General features: G+C 49.7%; 1 protein-coding gene and 1 pseudogene across 1 annotated transcript; both read right to left on the reverse strand.

Annotated features, from left to right (window-relative positions):
* Positions 1–1,378: 1,378 nt before the first annotated feature.
* On the reverse strand, positions 1,379–12,216 carry LOC149329907 (uncharacterized). The gene is made up of 4 exons (XM_089559686.1): positions 12,108–12,216; positions 7,277–7,489; positions 4,136–4,498; positions 1,379–3,289 (listed from the first exon to the last, which is right to left on the reverse strand). The coding sequence occupies exons 1-4, from the start codon at positions 12,138–12,140 to the stop codon at positions 1,631–1,633; spliced, it is 2,268 nt and encodes a 755-aa protein (XP_089415812.1). The 5' UTR covers positions 12,141–12,216; the 3' UTR covers positions 1,379–1,630.
* Positions 12,217–17,388: 5,172 nt separating this feature from the next.
* Positions 17,389–18,407, reverse strand: LOC149329908 (translation initiation factor eIF2B subunit alpha pseudogene; annotated as a pseudogene).
* Between the last annotated feature and the right edge of the window lie 877 nt (positions 18,408–19,284).

The raw sequence follows: 19,284 nt of genomic DNA on the forward strand, positions 1-19,284 counted from the left end.
TCTTGTTGCAAAATAAAAGAATGCGTTTAAAACAACACAGAAGTGCAGCCGCACACTCATAAATGTAGCAGGAACACATGCGCAGTGCCGCGCCACGCCGGACCGAGCCGTCAAGCGTGGGCCCGCCTTTCGCAGCGCCCTCTAGGTTAGCGACCGGTTGCCATGGTAACACCCGCTCTATCCCCCGAACATACCCTCCTCTCCGCGGCGCCGCGCGCATCTGCTGGGGTGCTGCTACTCTCCTGTCTGAGGCGCGTGCGGCATACAAGGCCACTCTCTTTACAGGTAAAATTTCGGAGCCAGAGGTCATACGCTGAAATTCGCTGGAGGGCGATCATGATACGAGTAGAGCAATCGCTCTAAAAAGGGAGCGCTGCGAATTAGGGAAGCACGTAGTGGCTCTGCGTGTTTTGCGCACCTTGAACGCATTCGTCGTCCCAGGAAATAAATTTACACTTCGATCTAGCCTTGAAATATTTCATTGAGATCAAACGAGGTATCGCGTTTGTATGTTGCTACGTTGGTGAGATAAATTGGTCGTTGAGGAAGGGAAATGGCGCAGTAATTGTCTCATTTCAGCGGACACCCGAACTGCGCTGTAAAGGAGGGAAGGTGGGAGTGAAAGAACAGGGGAAGAGGTGCCTTAGTGGAGGGCTCCGGAATAATTTCGATCACTGGTTTTAGAATTCGACGAGTTTAAAAGGGCCGAATGGGTAACATGCAGGTAAAGCCTACGAAATCATTTTGCTCTGCGATTTGAAAGGGTGGTGTAATAGCCAAATAAAGTGGTGTCGGCTCTCGGACTTCTCTGCAGTGCACAGCGACGGGCAGGGGCACGGCGTTTCGTTTCCATCAGAGAGACAGTTTCATGGAAGAAAACCAATGCCATCGAAGGTGAAACTCGCGCAATGTTTGGCGGCATCGGATGACGCACAACAGCATGCAGACGAAGGCAGCGGACATATGAAGTTTCGTCGATAATGACGTCACTGCGAGTTTTCCCGCATTCTCCAACGCAGTGAGAAGCCTGAAAATCGTCGCGATTTAAATCTGGGATTATTTCATCATCTTAAACGCCAGTGCAAAAATAGTTTGCATGCTTTACCTAGAAGCTCCATAGATTCGAATTCCTGAATAACCTTGAATTCTCGAAACACTAACATCGCACAGCCGTTTCTCCTACATCGAAACATTTTCTCCTACATTTTTGCGTTTATCCTACATCGAAACGCGGCCGCCGCGGCCGGGTTCGAATCTGGGTACTTCGGCTCAGTAGCCGAGCGCTCTAACCACTGAGCCACCGCGGCGGGTGATACATTTTTTTTTTATTTTCGCAGAAAATTGAGCTACAGTTTTGCGTTGTCATGATATTGTCTGCCTTGCGCTACTTGCAGTTGTCAGAAAATTTTCGCGAGTAGACCGCTGAGACAGATGAGGCTAGATTCTTTTATTGATGATCGCTGACATCCGGTGAAATGTTACTGTGGCCTATGTCAGTGTTAAAGACGACGCACTAAAATTATGGGGATGGAAGGAAGAGTGTCTGAAATTTTGCAAAACGCAAAGATTAAAATGACTAGCCGTCAGTGTGGTTAAAATGGAAATACGTGCAGCCTCGGGAGCACGTTCATCAGAAATCGCCGAAATCGAGTCGAGTCTTGAGTGGAAAACGCGTGCGGTTGAAGCATCGCCGAATCTCCGCAGTTATGGTACTGTCTAGACTTTGGGATTGGGAACGCCTGGTACTCGGTTGGTCACCTTGAGGCATCTCCTTGCACAGGCAGGCGATGCTGAGCGACTCGTCCTCGATTGTTCTGCGTACGTCCGCCAGCTTTACATCAAGCACGCTTTTCTCGAAGCCTGCATTTTGGAAGATGATGTCAGTACGAGCATCGCAAGTCATGATTCGATTGAAGGCAAACATAGCACTTGTGGTGAGCTTTCTTCCTGTAAAGAAATCACCGGCAAACGACGCTATCATCCTGTTGATCTGCACGGACCGCCATAAACGAAAGTCGTCCACATCTAGATTTCCCTCGAAGCTTTGGAGTCTTAACTTGGAAACACTGTAGTTTTCCGTCAGGCCCCGTTGCAGACATTCTGTCAGGAAAGGGTTCAGATCCTCTCTCTGAATGATGGTCATCTTGGTGACGCTTGAGTTAACCGTGAGGAAGCGCTCGAAGCCCTTCGCCGTAGATTCTTTCAGGCACCACCTGTCCACTTTCAGTGACCTGATCGATGTCGATTGCGATACTCCTTGTAGGATCAGCAGACAGGCACCTGCACTGGTCAGAGCGCCGAGTTCGACCTTCCTCACCACGGTGCTGTGTCCAAGGAACCACGACAGGGACAGAGCGGCTGTGCGATCGATGAAGCCCAAGTCGTTGAGGGAGAGTGTGGTCAGCCAGCTCATGATGTTCTTCAAACCATCGAAGAGAGATGCAATCTGACGAGCGCGTGGACACCGGAGCTTGAGTTCGCGGAAGGCGGTACCCCGTTGCAACGCAGTTAAGATCGCCTCTGCTTCACCGCGAGTGAAGACGCAGGATACGCGCTTGCACAAGTCGTTCGCTAGGAGCTGTTCGAACAGCAGATGCTGCTCGTGCTGATATCCCGTCAGGTCACCCAGTCGCACCTCATTCAAGGTCAAGTTTCGAGATAGAGCCTGCGCAAAGGCCAAGGCGTCGATGAAGGAGAATTCGCAGCACTCGAGGTCAAGTGTGCGCAGGGTTTCGTTCTGTTCAATGGCCTTGCTTAGCTCGATAACAGCGCTGCTGCCCAGGCTTGAATTGAGGAGTCGCAGGAATTCCAGGGAGCGACTGTTTTTGACCACACACCCCAGGTGGTTCCAGGCGCTGCTAGTAGTCGACAGCCATGTCATGTCTAGGCTGAGGATGAGACGTCGTAGTGTGGTATTTGCGGCTAGGGCCGAAGCCAGTGTGTCCAGTGAAGCTACGGCTGTAGACCAGCGTCCGAGTTCCAATTCGTACAGTCGTTCGTTGTCTTTGAGTCTCTGGAATAGCTGGGTCAGGTTGCCGAAGACTTCTAGGCGTAGAGTACGAAGGGACGTTGCCGCTAGTCTCGAGAGGAGATCTGTGTGGCGTATCGAGTCGAGAAATTTCCCGCGCAGCTCGAAATGTTGGGGCCTTCGGTACTCCTGCATTCGCCTGACGAGTTTCGCCAGAACGGGCACCGTCAGGGTGACATTGCGAAGGGCAAGTGATTCCAGGTGCTTGTTGGTTGTTACCAAGGAAGACAGGTACAAGCCGTCGGCGTCTGCCAGCGCCACCTGCAAATCAATGACAGTCAACGCTTAGTTGTCAAAGAACCCAATATTATTTCGCTCTTTGTTTTGGCTTTTGTCTGTTGGGCTGCAACAATCGTTCAGCTTCCCCATAACCAAAGCACGTCTACGCTTTATGCTTTTGTGCCCGGGCTCCCCCTCCAGCCTTCTCGACCGGCGTAGCTGCGACAGGAAGTCTCCTCTATGAGCAGCCGGCGCAACTTTGCTATAGTCTGGTACAACTCAAGAACGAAGTGACTTTTCGCCGTCAAAGGATCCCCTTCCAGCTAATGGCGTCGGCCGAATCTCATGACCCTGCTAGCGTCACAATGCAGAGAGCGGTGTGACAGTGCAGGGAGGAAGCTATCCCGACCACGGAGGGAGGGGACTATTCCCTTTCATGTTCCACTCTCTGCATTGTCAGGACACTCCTTCATCGCCAGGCCAGCCCTCCATCTAGGTACTTAGGGAATGAAAGCCCTATAAAACCCGGCAAAGAGTGCGGCTCAAAGATTCCCATTTGCTCTTGAGGTGCACAAAATGAACAGTTTGTATAAATTTCTCGTTATTTCTTCGTAACCATGTATACAACTTTTTCGTCCCTTGTCCGGCCCGACCACGCTGCCTGAATCTCAACAATGCCTATCTAATCAGAATGCCCTTGACGCAGTAAATTGTATGCCCTTGACGCAAGTGCGACAGGTCATGCCTTCACTTTAAAAATGAGTAATTACATCATGGTCTGCCCATATTAACACGTGCTCTCGTGTTCCCTTTCACACTGGCTGAGACTACTTAGCGGTGTACTTTTTAGGAGCCAGAACTGATAAAGCTTTTTCCCCAATTTCTCACCTGGTCAAGTGTGACGTGGGTCAGCCGCTCGGTATCGTCCAGCGCAAGGAGCAGCGGGCACACCTGGAAAGGAGCCTCCAGCCCTTCGAGGCCCGTCAGGTGGACCGTGACGACGCCCTTGCTGATGACGAAGTGCTTCATGAACAGCAGAGGGTGGAATCGCGCCACCATCGACACATCCAGGTGGACTCCAGTAATGCAGAGGTGCTCACGCAGGAGCCACAGCGTCACCACGAAGATGAGAATGCCCCTGGGGCCTTCGGTCAAAGCGGGATGGCTCGAGATCATCCGGAAGTCCAGAGTGTCCTCGTGGAGCTCGATAAACTCCACGCCGAGCGGATTGAAGCTCGTGTTCAGTTCCTCCTGCAAGGAGCCCCAGTACACGCAGTAACGAGAGATTTGAAGAGATCACCACAGTGCGTGCAACATGATTCATTTGATGCGCCCAAAATGAACAAGGGGAGGGGAAGCCACAGCTCACTAGCAGACGTTTCGACAAGACGCCCACTTCTTTTATAAAATGGTCTGTAGACTGTCTATAGACTTCTTGGACTTTATTGCCTTCCTGAAGATTTTTACTTTTGTCTCTTCATAGCCTATAGATAAGTCCTCTAATAGTGTATGACCCAAATATATAGCTTGTTTACAGGATTTATATTACCTACAGTCTACTCTATGAGATCTGTCTAAAGGCAGACAGACTTCTGTCGAATGTTTTCTTTTGAGTCTATACGCCAAGACTTCGGCATCGAGACCATGCAGCTAGTGAAGCGATACGTCAACATCACCAAGAGTATTGCTGTCTTCCGGACACATCTACCCGCAGGTCCTCCACACAGGGGCTTAAAAAGCCAAGCTGCGCTCGCCCGTAGTCACACCGTGAAGAAGGGGCCGAGCCGGTCCCGAAACGTCGTGTTTTTCCTGTATTTTACTTGGTTGGCGTCACTTACCTTCTCCTAACATTAAATTTCCCAACCAGACAGACTTCTGTCGAATGTTTTCTTTTGAGTCTATACGCCAAGACTTCGGCATCGAGACCATGCAGCTAGTGAAGCGATACGTCAACATCACCAAGAGTATTGCTGTCTTCCGGACACATCTACCCGCAGGTCCTCCACACAGGGGCTTAAAAAAGCCAAGCTGCGCTCGCCCGTAGTCACACCGTGAAGAAGGGGCCGAGCCGGTCCCGAAACGTCGTGTTTTTCCTGTATTTTACTTGGTTGGCGTCACTTACCTTCTCCTAACATTAAATTTCCCAACCAGACAGACTTCTGTCGAATGTTTTCTTTTGAGTCTATACGCCAAGACTTCGGCATCGAGACCATGCAGCTAGTGAAGCGATACGTCAACATCACCAAGAGTATTGCTGTCTTCCGGACACATCTACCCGCAGGTCCTCCACACAGGGGCTTAAAAAGCCAAGCTGCGCTCGCCCGTAGTCACACCGTGAAGAAGGGGCCGAGCCGGTCCCGAAACGTCGTGTTTTTCCTGTATTTTACTTGGTTGGCGTCACTTACCTTCTCCTAACATTAAATTTCCCAACCAGACAGACTTCTGTCGAATGTTTTCTTTTGAGTCTGTAGAGCGTCTGTACTTACAGACTATCTCTACTTAGACAGTTTTATAGACTGTCTGGAGAATGTCTACAAACTGGTTTCTGGGGGTTTAACGTCGCAAAGTGACTCAGGCTATGAGGGACGCAGTAGTGAAGGACTCCGGAAATTCCTACCACCTGGGGTTCTTTAACGTGCACTGACATCGCACAGTACACGGGCCTCTAGAATTTCCCCTCCATCAAAATTCGACCGCTGCGGCCGGGGTGGAACCCGCGTCATTCGGGTCAACAGGCGAGCGCCATAAGCACTGAGCCACTGCGACGGCTCACTGTCTACAGACCGTCTGTAGAAATTTTTGTAAGTCTTGTATATGTTTCGACAAGCCCTCTTTCGAAACGCTGGCTGGAGGACTGTGGCTTCTCTTCTGCCCCTTGCTAACCTCATGGTGTCAAGAATTTCACCTCCTCGGCTTTTTCTCCATCGAGGTTGATTTACAGTCCCTCTGTATAAGTCACAGGTTCACCTAAGGCAGCCTTGTGCATGGCATGCTTTGAGAACTTGAGGACACATTATAAAGGCTTCTTCTGCTGTCTCTCTGGAAGATGTGTACTACTCTCTGAATGGACAAACATGGTTCTCGCAGAATTCAGCGTGATCCCGCCATCAAATTTCGCGAGTAATCCACCCACTCCGCGCTCTGAAACCACTAAATGCATATAGCAGAAGCGGGGTAGAGTTTTGTACCCATATTTCTTGCAGTTACGGCCATAGACAAGTGACAGCTGAGGAGATGGACAGTTTTAGAACTCCAGTCATCCACATCAGTTCCTCCAGCATGCATGAGCGCATTCAAACGTGATTGCATGTACAGACATAAGCTTTATAAAAGGGAACAGGGGAGTGCATGACAGATAGCCTCGAACCCTACTTGTGGCGATACGCAGCGGCTGCTTTTCGCAACGCGGTCATAAGAGTTCTGCTGCCTTGCCTGCCTCTGGCAAACAGGAGGTCGAACCTCCCTTTCCATTTTGTTTCCGAAAGCAGCCACGAGTAGGGTTCGAGACTATCTGCCAGAGCTCCACTGTTCCCTTTTATAAAATTTATGACGGTACAGTATGCCTACGTAAGCACCTTGAACATGAAAGATGAGATTATCGCCATTCAACCAATGGTAACCCTATTAGTATGAGTTGAAAGCACACTCATTCCCTTTTCTGACGGATAATTCCCACCGGTTATTTCAATAAAGTAGCAACAGAATTCGTTCTTGTGTGCAAGATGAGCGTTTCTTTTCACACTCTTCACAACAGTTCCCTGTTCACAACAGTTCCCTGTTCACAACAGTTCCCTGTTCACAACAGTTCCCTGTTCACAACAGTTCCCTGTTCACAACAGTTCCCTGTTCACAACAGTTCCCTGTTCACAACAGTTCCCTGTTCACAACAGTTCCCTGTTCACAACAGTGCATGCCTTGTTCACAACAGTGCATGCCTTGTTCACAACAGTCAGCGCTGATGCTAATACACGGGAGCAGTGATTAACACAGGATGCGTATAATGCACTGCGGGTGTCCTGGTGTAGTTACCGCTTTGGTCACAGCCCAGCAGCGGGCGCTTCCCCCTTCGCGTTGCGCGCATGGCTCGAGCAGCGAGGGCATCCGCTGGTCCCTACTGCGGATCTCCCGGTCGGCCAGCTCGAAAGTGTGGATGATCCGGTACGGGCTCTCGAACAGATCAGGGTCGTCCCGGAACAGCTCGCGTGCAAAGAGTAGTGCTCTGTCCAGCTCCATGTCCGGGCACTGGAGGTGCGATGTATGCAAACATCAACGCCTGGACAGGCAGATATATATATCGACCACCCTACAAACGACTCACTAGAGACAAGTCCGTCGTCTGGCGACAGCTCTACTTCACTTTATTACCTTAAAAAAGGCCCCCCATGATTGGGGGTATTACATAAGAGGTGGGTTACATGTACTAGAACAAATATGTACACAGATAAAATACATCAAACACATAAACACACATACGTACAGTCCCCGTCAAAAGTATACAGCCCAAGGGGTTTGCTTGCGAGACCTGCAGCGTGCCTCGTTGTATATACCCCTCGGAGACCATAATCTCTCGAAAGATGGATGGCTTCGAGTCCTCAATCCTCCCAAGCTTTGGACTGCTGGATATGCTAGGGAGCCCCGCTGAACAGCTTACAAGCAAACCCCTTGGGCTGTATACTTTTGACGGGGGCTGTACATGGGCGTCCGGAAAGGGGGGGGGGGGGGTGGCAAGGGGGGCGGTGGCCCCCCTCCTAGAATTACGGATATTATTTATGCACTTGTAGAAAACTAGTACGCAGCTTGATTAGCACGCTTAGGTGATATTAAGTTATTGGATTTTGCTTATTGAGTTCAATTCTTTGTTCATTAATAAATTCTAATGTTTGTTCTCCAAGCCTAGCACTAATTTGCCGCTTCTAATTTTTGTTTCATGTGTGCAGTTTAGACCACAAATAGTTCCTTTTTGGTGCTAACCTACCGCCTCCCCATACCCGTCCATCGAGTGCACCCCCCCTGGAAAAAGTTCTGCGGACGCCCTTGCACACGTACAGATCAATACATATTGTATTTACTCGATTCTAACGCGCATCTGTTTTTCACGTTGCCGATGGCAGTTGGGTGTTGCTGACAGCTTCATTTCCGTAGTCTATGGTAGTGCGCATGTAATTTTTATACGAGTTTTTCCGAAAAAAATTTTCCTGTTCGAATCGAGTAAATACGATACATTCATTTGAGTTTCGTGCACAAACTACACCTCGCACTCTGCTATAACATATGCCCACATCGTAAAATGTAACCCTTCTCTACATATCTACCACTTGGCCGTGCCAACTTAACCTGGCAGTCGCCCCTATTACAAAACTCATCCCCGTCCGATGGCAAGTCGTGCTCTCCAGCTTAGACCTGAAATACCATCGCAAGCTGGTAGACCGGGCCAGGCTGACGGCAGCCGCTTCAGGAGCTCTGGTCTGAGAAACTCTCCCGGTCGGGGCGAACTTCTTTTTGGACCAAATAAATCTTTGAAATCGTCATCACCATCATCATTATCATCAGTAAAGGCTGGCTTGCGTTGTCAAACCACAGCTCGACACTGGCTCATAGTCATGGAAGAAGGAAAGAATTCTCACAGTCATCCAAATCTAACAGCCCAGTCATAGCCATTCGCAGCAATACAAATTGCAACTAAAGCAAGCTCAACGAACAGCTTGCTGTAGGTCTTTTTGTATGGATGTGCACAGTTTATAACCCTCTCCGCTCTTTTATTACATGACGCCGTAAGCGAGGCTTGAGAGTTTATGCCGAAGTATATGCAATTGAATCTGCATAACTCAGCGCTCAGGGGACCAAACCTTTTGTTAACACTACTCAGAGCTCTAATCAAGGGGAAACCTATCGGGTTTCCCCTAGTATAGATGCATTGTTGATGAAACTAGCGTGCCAGTATGAATAAATCGGAGGTTAAGCGAAATCGAAGCAACAATGTAAATATCTCCGTTACCTTCCGTTACCTTAGGCTTTGTGGAATCCGGGCCTGCCCAGGTTCTGGGAAGTTAACACAACATAAGCTTGGGGTTGCAGGTATGCACAGCTCCTTATAAATTTTCTCGTTTTCTTCCGAACTGTTTTATTTGTGATTAGTTAATGGCTACTGATTTCCATTTTTGAACCTAGGTGGTGCGGACATTTGCGCTTCACATTTTTTTTTGCTGTAGAGTCGTAGTGCCCTATCAATGCCAGATTGACATGAATTTTTGCTTTAATTTCACAGTTTTCCCAGCGCAACGGCACACGTTCATCTACTAGCCGTGTGCCGTTGCGCGCAACAACTATCCCAAGAACACTCTACTGAAGTGAATTTTTGCTCCTGTAGGTTTACTGAACAGTACGACGAAACAGAGCTGACGGACGGGACGGAAGAAGACAGACACATACTGCCTTGTGGTTTTCAAAAAAAAAAAAAAAATCTAGCGTGGAGTGCTCTGTGAGACGATTTATTAAACTGTTCCAGTCTTCAGACCATTGCACACTTCTGTGGTGATATCGGCGATGTTATTTTAAATTTAGAAGGGTATATATCTGCAGGTTAGTTGGCAATACATGAATAAAACGAACAGCTGCTACACAGGACGACAGAGAGTACTCAGCAATGCTGTGGTAAAAAATTGGTTAAACACTGTTACCGCTCTGGTGAAATATGCGAAAACCATGGCGAAAGCAATTATGACGACGATGGTGATGTTCATGCATTTTAATGTCGCAAGGCGAGCTTTTGCCAAAGAGCGCCTCGGTACAAGGTACCTTTCTTTATACAAGATGGGGCCAAAGAACCATTTCCCACCCCAGAAAAGCAGAGCCGCTCAGCAGCGGAAAGCTTGTTGCTATTGTATGAGCGACTGGTATCCTGTGGCACTGGGGATCGAACCCTGCACCTCCCGAATGTGAGGCGGATGCTCACTAGCCTACCATTGCGGTATACGATAGTAATGACATGTAAGTAATGGTTGAAAGGGGGGCAGTTAACTGGGGAATTTCAGAGTGGAAGCTCTGATTCACGTACAAAGCTGCAAAGTCCGCCGCGGTGAATCAGTGGTTACGGCGCTCGGCTGCTGCCCCGAAAGACGCGGACTCGATCCCGGCCGCGGCGGTCGAATTTCTACTGAGGCGAAATTCTAGAGGACCGTGTACTGTGCGATGTCAGTGCACGTTAAAGAACCCCAGGTGGCCGAAATCATCCGGAGCCCTCCACTACGGCGTCCCTCATAGCATGAGTCGCTTTGGGACGTTAAACCCCAAGAAACGAAACCAAAGTTGCAAAAGCGGGGCCATCGCTGAAGCTTCGACTTCAAATAAATGAATATTGCCACTACTGGGATTCGAGCTCGCGGCGGAGCGAACATATCACCTTCGCTGGCCACTGCAATATAGCACTTGCTATCGCCGCATTTTTTTTCAGCCTGGTATTTATTACACGCGTTTATATGCAGGAAGAAGCTATCTTTATACAATATTTAAAAAGTAATCAGCCAGTAGCCGAGCAAGTTGAATGGAAACACAAATAAAACGCACTTCTTAACACAACTGAAACGGTGGCAAGGAAAGACAAGACACCACTAACGGGAACTAGTCCGGTTGATAGTCACGGTCGCCACAGCCGACCACGCCTCGTGTTAGACTGCAACACACTTTCGCCCTGTGCACTGAACATCGTCTTCTTCACCAACTTCCCCCTGAGCCTCGAACAGATTGGATCAGCTCGATCCTCGACCTCGATCAGAGCTTAACCTGAGTCTAATATCGTCGCCAGACGGGCCGATGACCTAGCAAAGCAAAACCATGAGGTAATCAGGCTAAAGACATGCTTCCGCCCGTCTACTCGTTTTAACTACGTTAAAATCTATACCATTTTTCTAGGTTCAGGAATCACTTGTCACCATGTTCTTTGCGGGATAACATGTCACGGGGGACGAGAAACAGTCTTCGGTCCGAAATGCGTTGCCATGACCCTAATACATATTTTGGCGGTAACACCATCCTCGTTCGTAATAACCGAATATTCGTTATATCTGCGGCCGCTTTAAGTGGGCTAGCTGTATATACCAAAAATATTCGCCTGCCACTAGATAGATCAACAAGGCAAAAAAAAAAGAGAGTTAGCACAGTTCCTGTAAAGACTGAAAGTAATCAGTTTTAGAATTATCAACAAACGCTCGTTCATCGGTCATTCATACCGAAAAAAGCTATGCCATGATAATTGTGAGCAGCAGGCTGCCACTAAAAATAAACGGCCCGAATTCGACACCTGCATCTGTTTTAATTAAATGAGCTGCTCGAAATATACCATGCATTTGTTTCTTTTTTTTTTGTTACAAAAATTCGCCAGGAGTAACCAAATCACAGCAGTCGTATGATGTTTCGCGAGATAGTCCTTAAAGTCCAGCCACTAACATAAGACTAGTAAGAAGATCATTAACTTTCCGGGTTACGTAAGTTTCCAGTCTCTTTTAAAAAGTTTAGCGAGGAAACATAGCACCGACAGTAAAGCACGCACCACGATCGAGCGTTAACAACTTGCTGACTTGAGCTTGCCAGCTGTCTCAGCCTGAAACAATGACTCAAATGGCACACCAACCTGTGTGTTTCGATTGCGAGGAAAACGTTGAGCGTATCTGCTATGCTGTTCTTGACATGTTTGCTGAAGTTTTCGGACAGCTTGCAAGCTCAAGTGCGTCCTGTGTATCCGCGCTAAACTCATTAACAATGCCGCACTAACTAGCCCAACGTTCTACACTTCTCCTGCGTGACGTTATGAGCGTTCCAACTGCTCACTGAGCGACAGAAATACAGCGATGGTCACAGCACTTACCGTGCTTGGAGGCGGTGTCGCGCCTTCCGCCATATCGTCGGGAAAAAGGCAGGGGAGCGGTTACACCCACACAGCTGCTGCGCAAGTTTTGGGACGCCTGCCACTAGGGTCATCATGAAGCACTGAAGAAACATGCGCGCTAGAGCAGAGTTTATTTTCTGCTTCTGTTTCGTTGGCGCTATCTTAAAGCTGAAAAGAGAACGTTCCGCGCACGTGTGGGTGATTCAGCTGCCTCAAAATGCTGGACAGGCAGGCTGGGCTTATCTGTAGTGTGCTATGAACAGACTAGCGATAAGCTCACTTATACTCTGGATTATTTTTATCACATGTTCTTTTCTTTTAAGAAAAGCAGAGATACATGTCGCGCGTAAGCATTTTAATGGCGCTCTCCAGTCGGCGATGCGGAGCAAGTTTCTTTAACCGCGAAACCGAAGAGCATATTTCAATGGGTAAATAGACTCTTTAGAAAATTCAGCGCCATCTGGTGAGTGGTGCGCGAACAGCGGTGCCTCCGCCATTACTTGGGCACTCGCCTGCCCGACTGCGCTCGGGCCAGATTGAAAAGTACGGCGTCCGGCGAAGCCGCAACAAGCGCAATTTTCTTGTTCCTGTGCCCTGGCTTCTTCCTTGACATTGGCTCTCTGCTCCAAGCTACAGTCGCGATGCCGGCATGCTGTGCGCACGGAAACAAGGTGTGCATCCAGAGCACGGAGCGCATGAAGTAGCTGCATGCTTCTTTCTTCTCGTCGGTGACCTGTTCAATTTCGCGTTAAAATAAGCGATATAAATATTGCAAGATCAGCGAAAAGTTCATATTACCATATAGCCCTTCCGCTGTATAATGAGCATATATAATCAAGGTGCCACCTTCGGTGCACTCGAGGACATGAGTTGTTTCCGATGCTGGTGACTGTTTCGGCTCGTCACAAAATCGAAACGTTGTTCAAGCGCGCTAGTTTTTTAGTTTCTAGCATCCGCGTCTCAACCATTCAAAGTGAGTTCCGTGTGCGCGAAAGGCTATGCATGTGAACAGCTACAATGCGAGTGATTTTGCACCGACGGCTAGCGCACCGGCACTGCTGATCGAGCGCCCGTATCCCCATCGACACGCATTTCGCCCTGCAGTGCTCCTGCCCGTAGTCGAGTCCGGTGTTGTTAGCCCTCCTTTATCGACAGCAGATTCGACCTACACGGCAACGCGCACTGTCGACGGATCGCAGTAAGCCTGGCATACCAGCTTGTAGCTTCACTGAGAGGCGCGGCCGGACAGTAGGAGTCCAAAAGCCTTTCCGGAAATACGCCCGGGATGACAACCAGGTCCCTCGACCGCTGCAAATTTTCCACCATCGCTTTCAGAAACGCATCTAGACATGCCACAAGGTGGAAACTGGTGCAAAGGCTGTGCTGCGCGTCTTCTAGCCAAATGTGCCCAAAATATGGCGCACGGCGCCGACAGAAGTTGCTGATGATGATGCCTGCCAAGTTGCCAGACTGAATTATCTAAAGGGTGTATTGGATTTATAAATCCTAAGTTCAAATTGCGCCGCGTCTGTATGGTCCCTAGCCTCCCTAGACATTTACTTCTTCGCGGATTCGGACAGCTACTGCGGATCGCCGATTGGAATACACGATTGAGTTCTTGAGGACAAGATATACCCGTAACTTATTGCCACGTGTCAACCATTGGACGCTATGGGCTGACGTATCGACGCAACGATGCACGGAGTGGCCCTCTTTCGGTGATTATGAGAAATTCAGGGCTTTTACGAGGCTAATCCGGTTGCCCCAGTTTTGCTTAGATTGAGCTGGGTTTGTAGGAGGGAAGGGGGCAGTAACTATCTCACTTTCCGGCGGACACCTCAACTGCGCCCTGAGGGAAAGGATGAAGGAGGGAGTGAAAGAAAGGAGAGAAAGAAAGAGGCGCTTTAGTGAAGGGCTCCGTTTTAAGGTGGGGTGGGACTTTGAAATGGTTTTGTTCCGAAAGCAACACTACGCCCACCGTTTCGCCTCTTTAGCGTGGCCGCACTTTCGCCGTGGCGGTGACTCCACGAATGACCTTGAGCCGTCGCCTAGCAACCGCAGCAGCTGCCGCCGCCGCGCTTCGCCAGATGGCGCCGCCGTCGCCGACGCTCGCCTAACCACAAGCGAACCTTAAGCGTAGCCAGGCGGCCGTTGCTTTCGCAACACAACCAGGTTTCACCAGAGCTAAATCACTGGCATTTTTAAAGATTGGCTGTACTGTAGTAATTAAATGTGCGGCTATGAAATTTGCTAGCAATCTTCTAAATGAAGGCAGCTTGCTTTGGAGTAAACTAGATAAACATTTTGTAGAGTATTTCTTTTTTCACTTGAACATGGTTTTGTGGAAAGAAAATAGCGTAATATCTCTCTCACATATCTTGTTGGACACCTGAACCGCGCCGTAAGGGAAGGGAGGATAGTGGGAGTGAAAGAAGAAAGAGAGAAAGAGGTGCCGTAGCGGAGGTCTCCTGAATAATTTCGACCACCTGGGGACCTTTAATGAGCATTTACATCACACAGTGCACGTATTATATTTTTCGTAATATGTACTTTATGCGGACTCCTGAAATTTTGTACAAGCTTAGAAAAGATAATGTTACACAATGTGAACTTTAATTATGCGATATTAGCTAGAAACAGATTTTTATATATTTTGTCTCTCTCGGCGCTATGGAATTTCCACGCATGAGAGTTTTTTCTAAGTCATAAAAATACAAACTGTAAAAGACATTGATTGAAATCTGTGGAAAATTTTGCTTGATTACGCCTTATTGTTCTCGACAAAAATGCAGATAAACCAATGAAATTGCTGTTTTAAGAAAAGTACAGATGAAGCCTACGAAAACTTCCATCTTTCCCATCGGAATGACCACACAAAAGGATAAAAAAGGACGAAAAAAGCATTGTTAAAGTCGCGAATACTCAAGTGCAATATATTCTCTGAAAGCGAATGGAATGCTCTATCAGAAGGTCTCTAAATCTAGCAATAGATTTTTTTTAGAAAGCAATGTGCGGTGAGCAAAATCCAAATGAATCATCTGAAGCCTCCAACCTTTCTCCTCGACGTCAACACGATAAATGATCAGAAAAAAATGGCAGCGGTTTCACTCTGGTTAAACCTGAAGGATTGCGAAAGCAACAAGGAGAGAGAGAGGCGATGGAGAGTGCACAGCAGCGGTGGCGGCCCCTGCACGCTAGCTATGCGCCGCTACTGCGCATGCACAAGTGGCGAGCACGGCGGCGGCACCTACGAGCACACTAGCGGCAAAACGCGCGGCATGCCGCTGGCGGCGCCACCCCCGCCGCGAAAGGGACGGCCACACTCGGCGGCAGAATCGCCGCCGCGCAAAGCTCCCTTCGTGGCAAACCGGTCGAGGTCCGCGATTATGAAGGAGCGCGCGTCACCGCCGCCGCCATGGCATGACATGCTCACACATGTTCCCGAAACATTAAGAAAATTTCACCAATTACTCACCTGTCATCCCAAATTGCTGCCCAATAATGTGCCAGCGGTTTGCGCGCAGATCCTTGTCTTTGAAATCGATGTGCGATTTATCGTACAGGCAGGGATAATCGCGTACAGTTTCTAAAAACGCTTCCATCGTCGTCGAACGTCTCGGTGGCAGTGTGGGAAGGCTTAACAAAAACAGCCCCCTTGACTGGAAATGGCCTCTGAGATTTACGAAACGCGGGTCACGGAGCCCATACATTATGATTCTTAGCATATGCCACAGGTGGCGCCACAACAGCGCGGCTCGCTCGCTTCTGATTGGTGGTCGTTTTGCGGCTGCCGCGAAAAATGGGTCTCACACCCATTCGCACGTTTGCCGCGCGTTGCTGCCGCGTTTCGTGAATCTTGCCGCGCGCGACAGCACCGCTCGCCGTGCGCGGCGTGTCGCGCGCGTTTTTGTCGCTAGTGTGGACGTACCATGACCCATTCGCTGCGCGGCAGATCAACCCGCCGCCATAGAGTAACATAAAAGTAAAGAGCGGACACTCGGGCCCTTTCGCGGCCAAGTTCGGCGCTTCCCCGTTTCCGCCAGATGGCACTGAACGTGCAAATAAAAAACAAGAAAAAGAGTATGGTCTTGGCATGTCTTGGCTTCCTTCTGCGGAGTGACTGATGCGCTCATTGTCACCCTGACAGAATGCACGTAGTAGGTTCACTGCCGCTTGCCAAGCGCACGCGATGCGTGGCATAACGCCTTTGCGGCTTGTGGGTGACGTGTTCGCCGCGGTGTCCAGGCAAGCGATCAAAGCCAAACGCTTTTGACGAGCGTTGCACGTCGAAACCTGGATAATCGTTGCGTGCTCCGTAAAGGCCGATTCACACGACGGACCGTTCGTCCGCGGCCCGCGCAGTACGTGTGCATACGTCAGCACTTTGAGAGGCGCGCTAGATGCATGGATGGATGGCGGCCGACAGCGCGCCCCTCAATGTGCTGACGCATGCACACGTAGTGCGCGGGCCGCGGGCGAATGGTCCGTCGTGTGAATCGGCCTTAATCGTCACGCTGGTGGCCGGCTGCTCAGCTGGGCAATGTGACACCGCCTCCTCCGCGAGAGTGGAGAACGCACAAGACGCAATGAAAGTAGAGCCTCCAAGATTCCTGTTATCGTCTATTATCTCTGAGGCCAGTGCGTTTCCCCGGGTCCGCTAGGTGCGCTGTGCACAAAAGTCGGCCGCTGGGGCCTACGGGAGTGTCCGCTCTTTACTTCTCTATGCCGCCGCCGCGGCAGGTTTCGCGGCAAGCGGCTTGCCGCCGGCGGCGTGCCGCGCGCGTTTTGCCGCCCGTGCAGCGACGGCGGCGACGCGCCAGCTGTGCGCCGTGTGACGTCGTCGCTCCTCGCGCATGCGCAGTATGGCCTGTCGTCAGCTTCGCGAAATGTCTTGGCGACTCGCGTAGATTTGCTTTCGCAACAAAAGGACTTTTGCAGGTGGAAAGCCTGCCACAAAACAGACACCTTCACTAAGGGCAGCACACCAACGTACAGGAACATAATTTATTCAAGGTCACTTAAGGAACATCCCACGAACGCAAGAGCTGCAGTATTTAATGCAAACCGAGTTGGACACGCAGCCTATACCTCAGCGTGAGACCAAAAACGAGTACACTTTAAACTGCCGCTTTCTCAAGCTCAGCCACGATTCCACACAAAACAACCGTGCAGGGCCGATGTTTTATCATCGCACGTTTCATCCAGCCATGGCGACAACCTTCAGCAGCGAGGACAAAATAAACCCGCACGGTACGCAGTTTCACAGGTATAGCTTTATAAGCTCATCGCTAACCGCCGAAGGCGTCAGAATTCCCAGGTCTGTGAATAACAGAGTAATATACGCCGGAGGCGTGTAGTCGACCATGGGGTGCTCCTTAGAAAGATCCGTCTCGCCGTTCAGCTTGTCCGGGGCATACTTTTGCTCGTTGGGCAGGTCCCTCTGATTCAGCGGATACTGCCTGGCAAACTTGAAGCTCTCGGCGAGGACGTAAACGGGGGCGTTCTTTTCCTTGGCACACATTCCCACAGCGTAGGTGCCGATCTTGCTGATGATACCACCGCTCTCGACCACCCGGTCGGCTCCCAATAGGACTACGTCCACCTTCTCCAAGACGTACCCGACCGCCGCGTCCAAGATCAGCGTCGCGCTGATCCCCTTTTCCACCAGTGCCTCGTACAGAAGCCGGCCACTGCAATCGGGTGCCGACTCGGTCACGAACACGTGAAAGTGCTTGTGCTCTCCAGCGGCAGCGAACAAAGTGTCGCGTACGACACGCGAGAAGGAGTGCGTCAGAATCGTACAACGGTCCTGCACAAAAGGTGATGCGAGGGAGGCGATCTTGGAGCGCGCTGCTCGCATCTTCTCCAAAAAGGCCCGGCCGCGCGTTGACATGCTCTTCTTGCACTCGTCGATGGTGCCGTCAAGCGCGGCGAGCGTGGCGAAACGCACAAACAACTCGCACGCGGATCTCACACTCGTTATAGAACACTTCGCCGTGCACAGGTCGCTGATGATGTGCTGCAGGTTGTCATTCATGCCCTGGATGGTCGTGTAGTCGTCCTTCTCGATGAACTCGAGAAGCAGCTGCAGGGAAGCCACCGCCGGCGACAAGTCAGGATCGTCGTGCAACATGGCCTCAAGCTCTGAGTTGATGGAATCGGCGCTTGCCCCTGTCATTTCGCCCGTGCACAAGCTCAAATGCAACGAAAGAACGTAGCAAACGAACACTGCCGGAACACCATGCGTGCTACTTCAGGCAAGGTAGATATACCATGGCAGCGAAGGCTCCATAGACGCCCATTGGTCCAAAACATGGCGGCTCATGGGGCACCCCAGCGCCCCCACTTTGGGGGGCAACCTACGTATGAGTGACGTTGAATGACGTCACGCATACGTATGCTTTTGGCGCGAATTATAAAGTGATCTTTTTATAGAAACCACATTTTCGAGCCGGTATATCACTTGAAGGTTGCCTTTCAGCGCGCACCAACCTTTGCCAGTCAAATGTGCTCGAGTTCCTGCTAGTTATGGCCTTGTTAATGTGCAGTTGGGAACCCAATGAAAGTGACTGGCAAAGAAGGTAGCATAGAAAGGCCGCAACACTTTCAGACGCTGGCTAAGCATGCATGATTCGTAGTGGAAACATTGGTGGAAATACTGGTGCTAGTACTTTTGAGTATATCAAGGTAGGATGCACAAAGCACAGGCTCAAGTGCACAGTTTGCAATACAGTGTACAGCAAGTATGGTTTTCATATTCATGGTTTATTACAGCAACCAAACAAATACAGTGATAAAGCACACCAACAAAAAATGCGCGTCACAGGCAGCTCAAGCAGTAGTTTTTTTTAAGCTGGCTATTTATCTCAATGGTCACAGTGCGGATAGGAAAAAGCCCTGAAGTTCCACGAACGTTGCCAGGTAGGAAATTGAAAAGTATAGAAAACAATGCTACGACAGCTTCCATTGACGCCAGCATGACATAAGTAGGCGCATCAACACATAGACCATGCAGTACACAGGGGTTACTCTTCACATTTCATTTCTTCAACTGAAAGAATATAGCAGCTATGTTTACACCTGCATAACAATATTAAAAACAAGTTTTAGCATCAACAAATCTGCTCAACGCTAGAGCATTACACCATACATAGGG

The sequence above is a fragment of the Amblyomma mixtum genome, chromosome 9, assembly GCF_055824585.1.
Source record: "Amblyomma mixtum isolate Tamu chromosome 9, ASM5582458v1, whole genome shotgun sequence".
Taxonomy (NCBI): Eukaryota; Metazoa; Arthropoda; class Arachnida; order Ixodida; family Ixodidae; genus Amblyomma; species Amblyomma mixtum.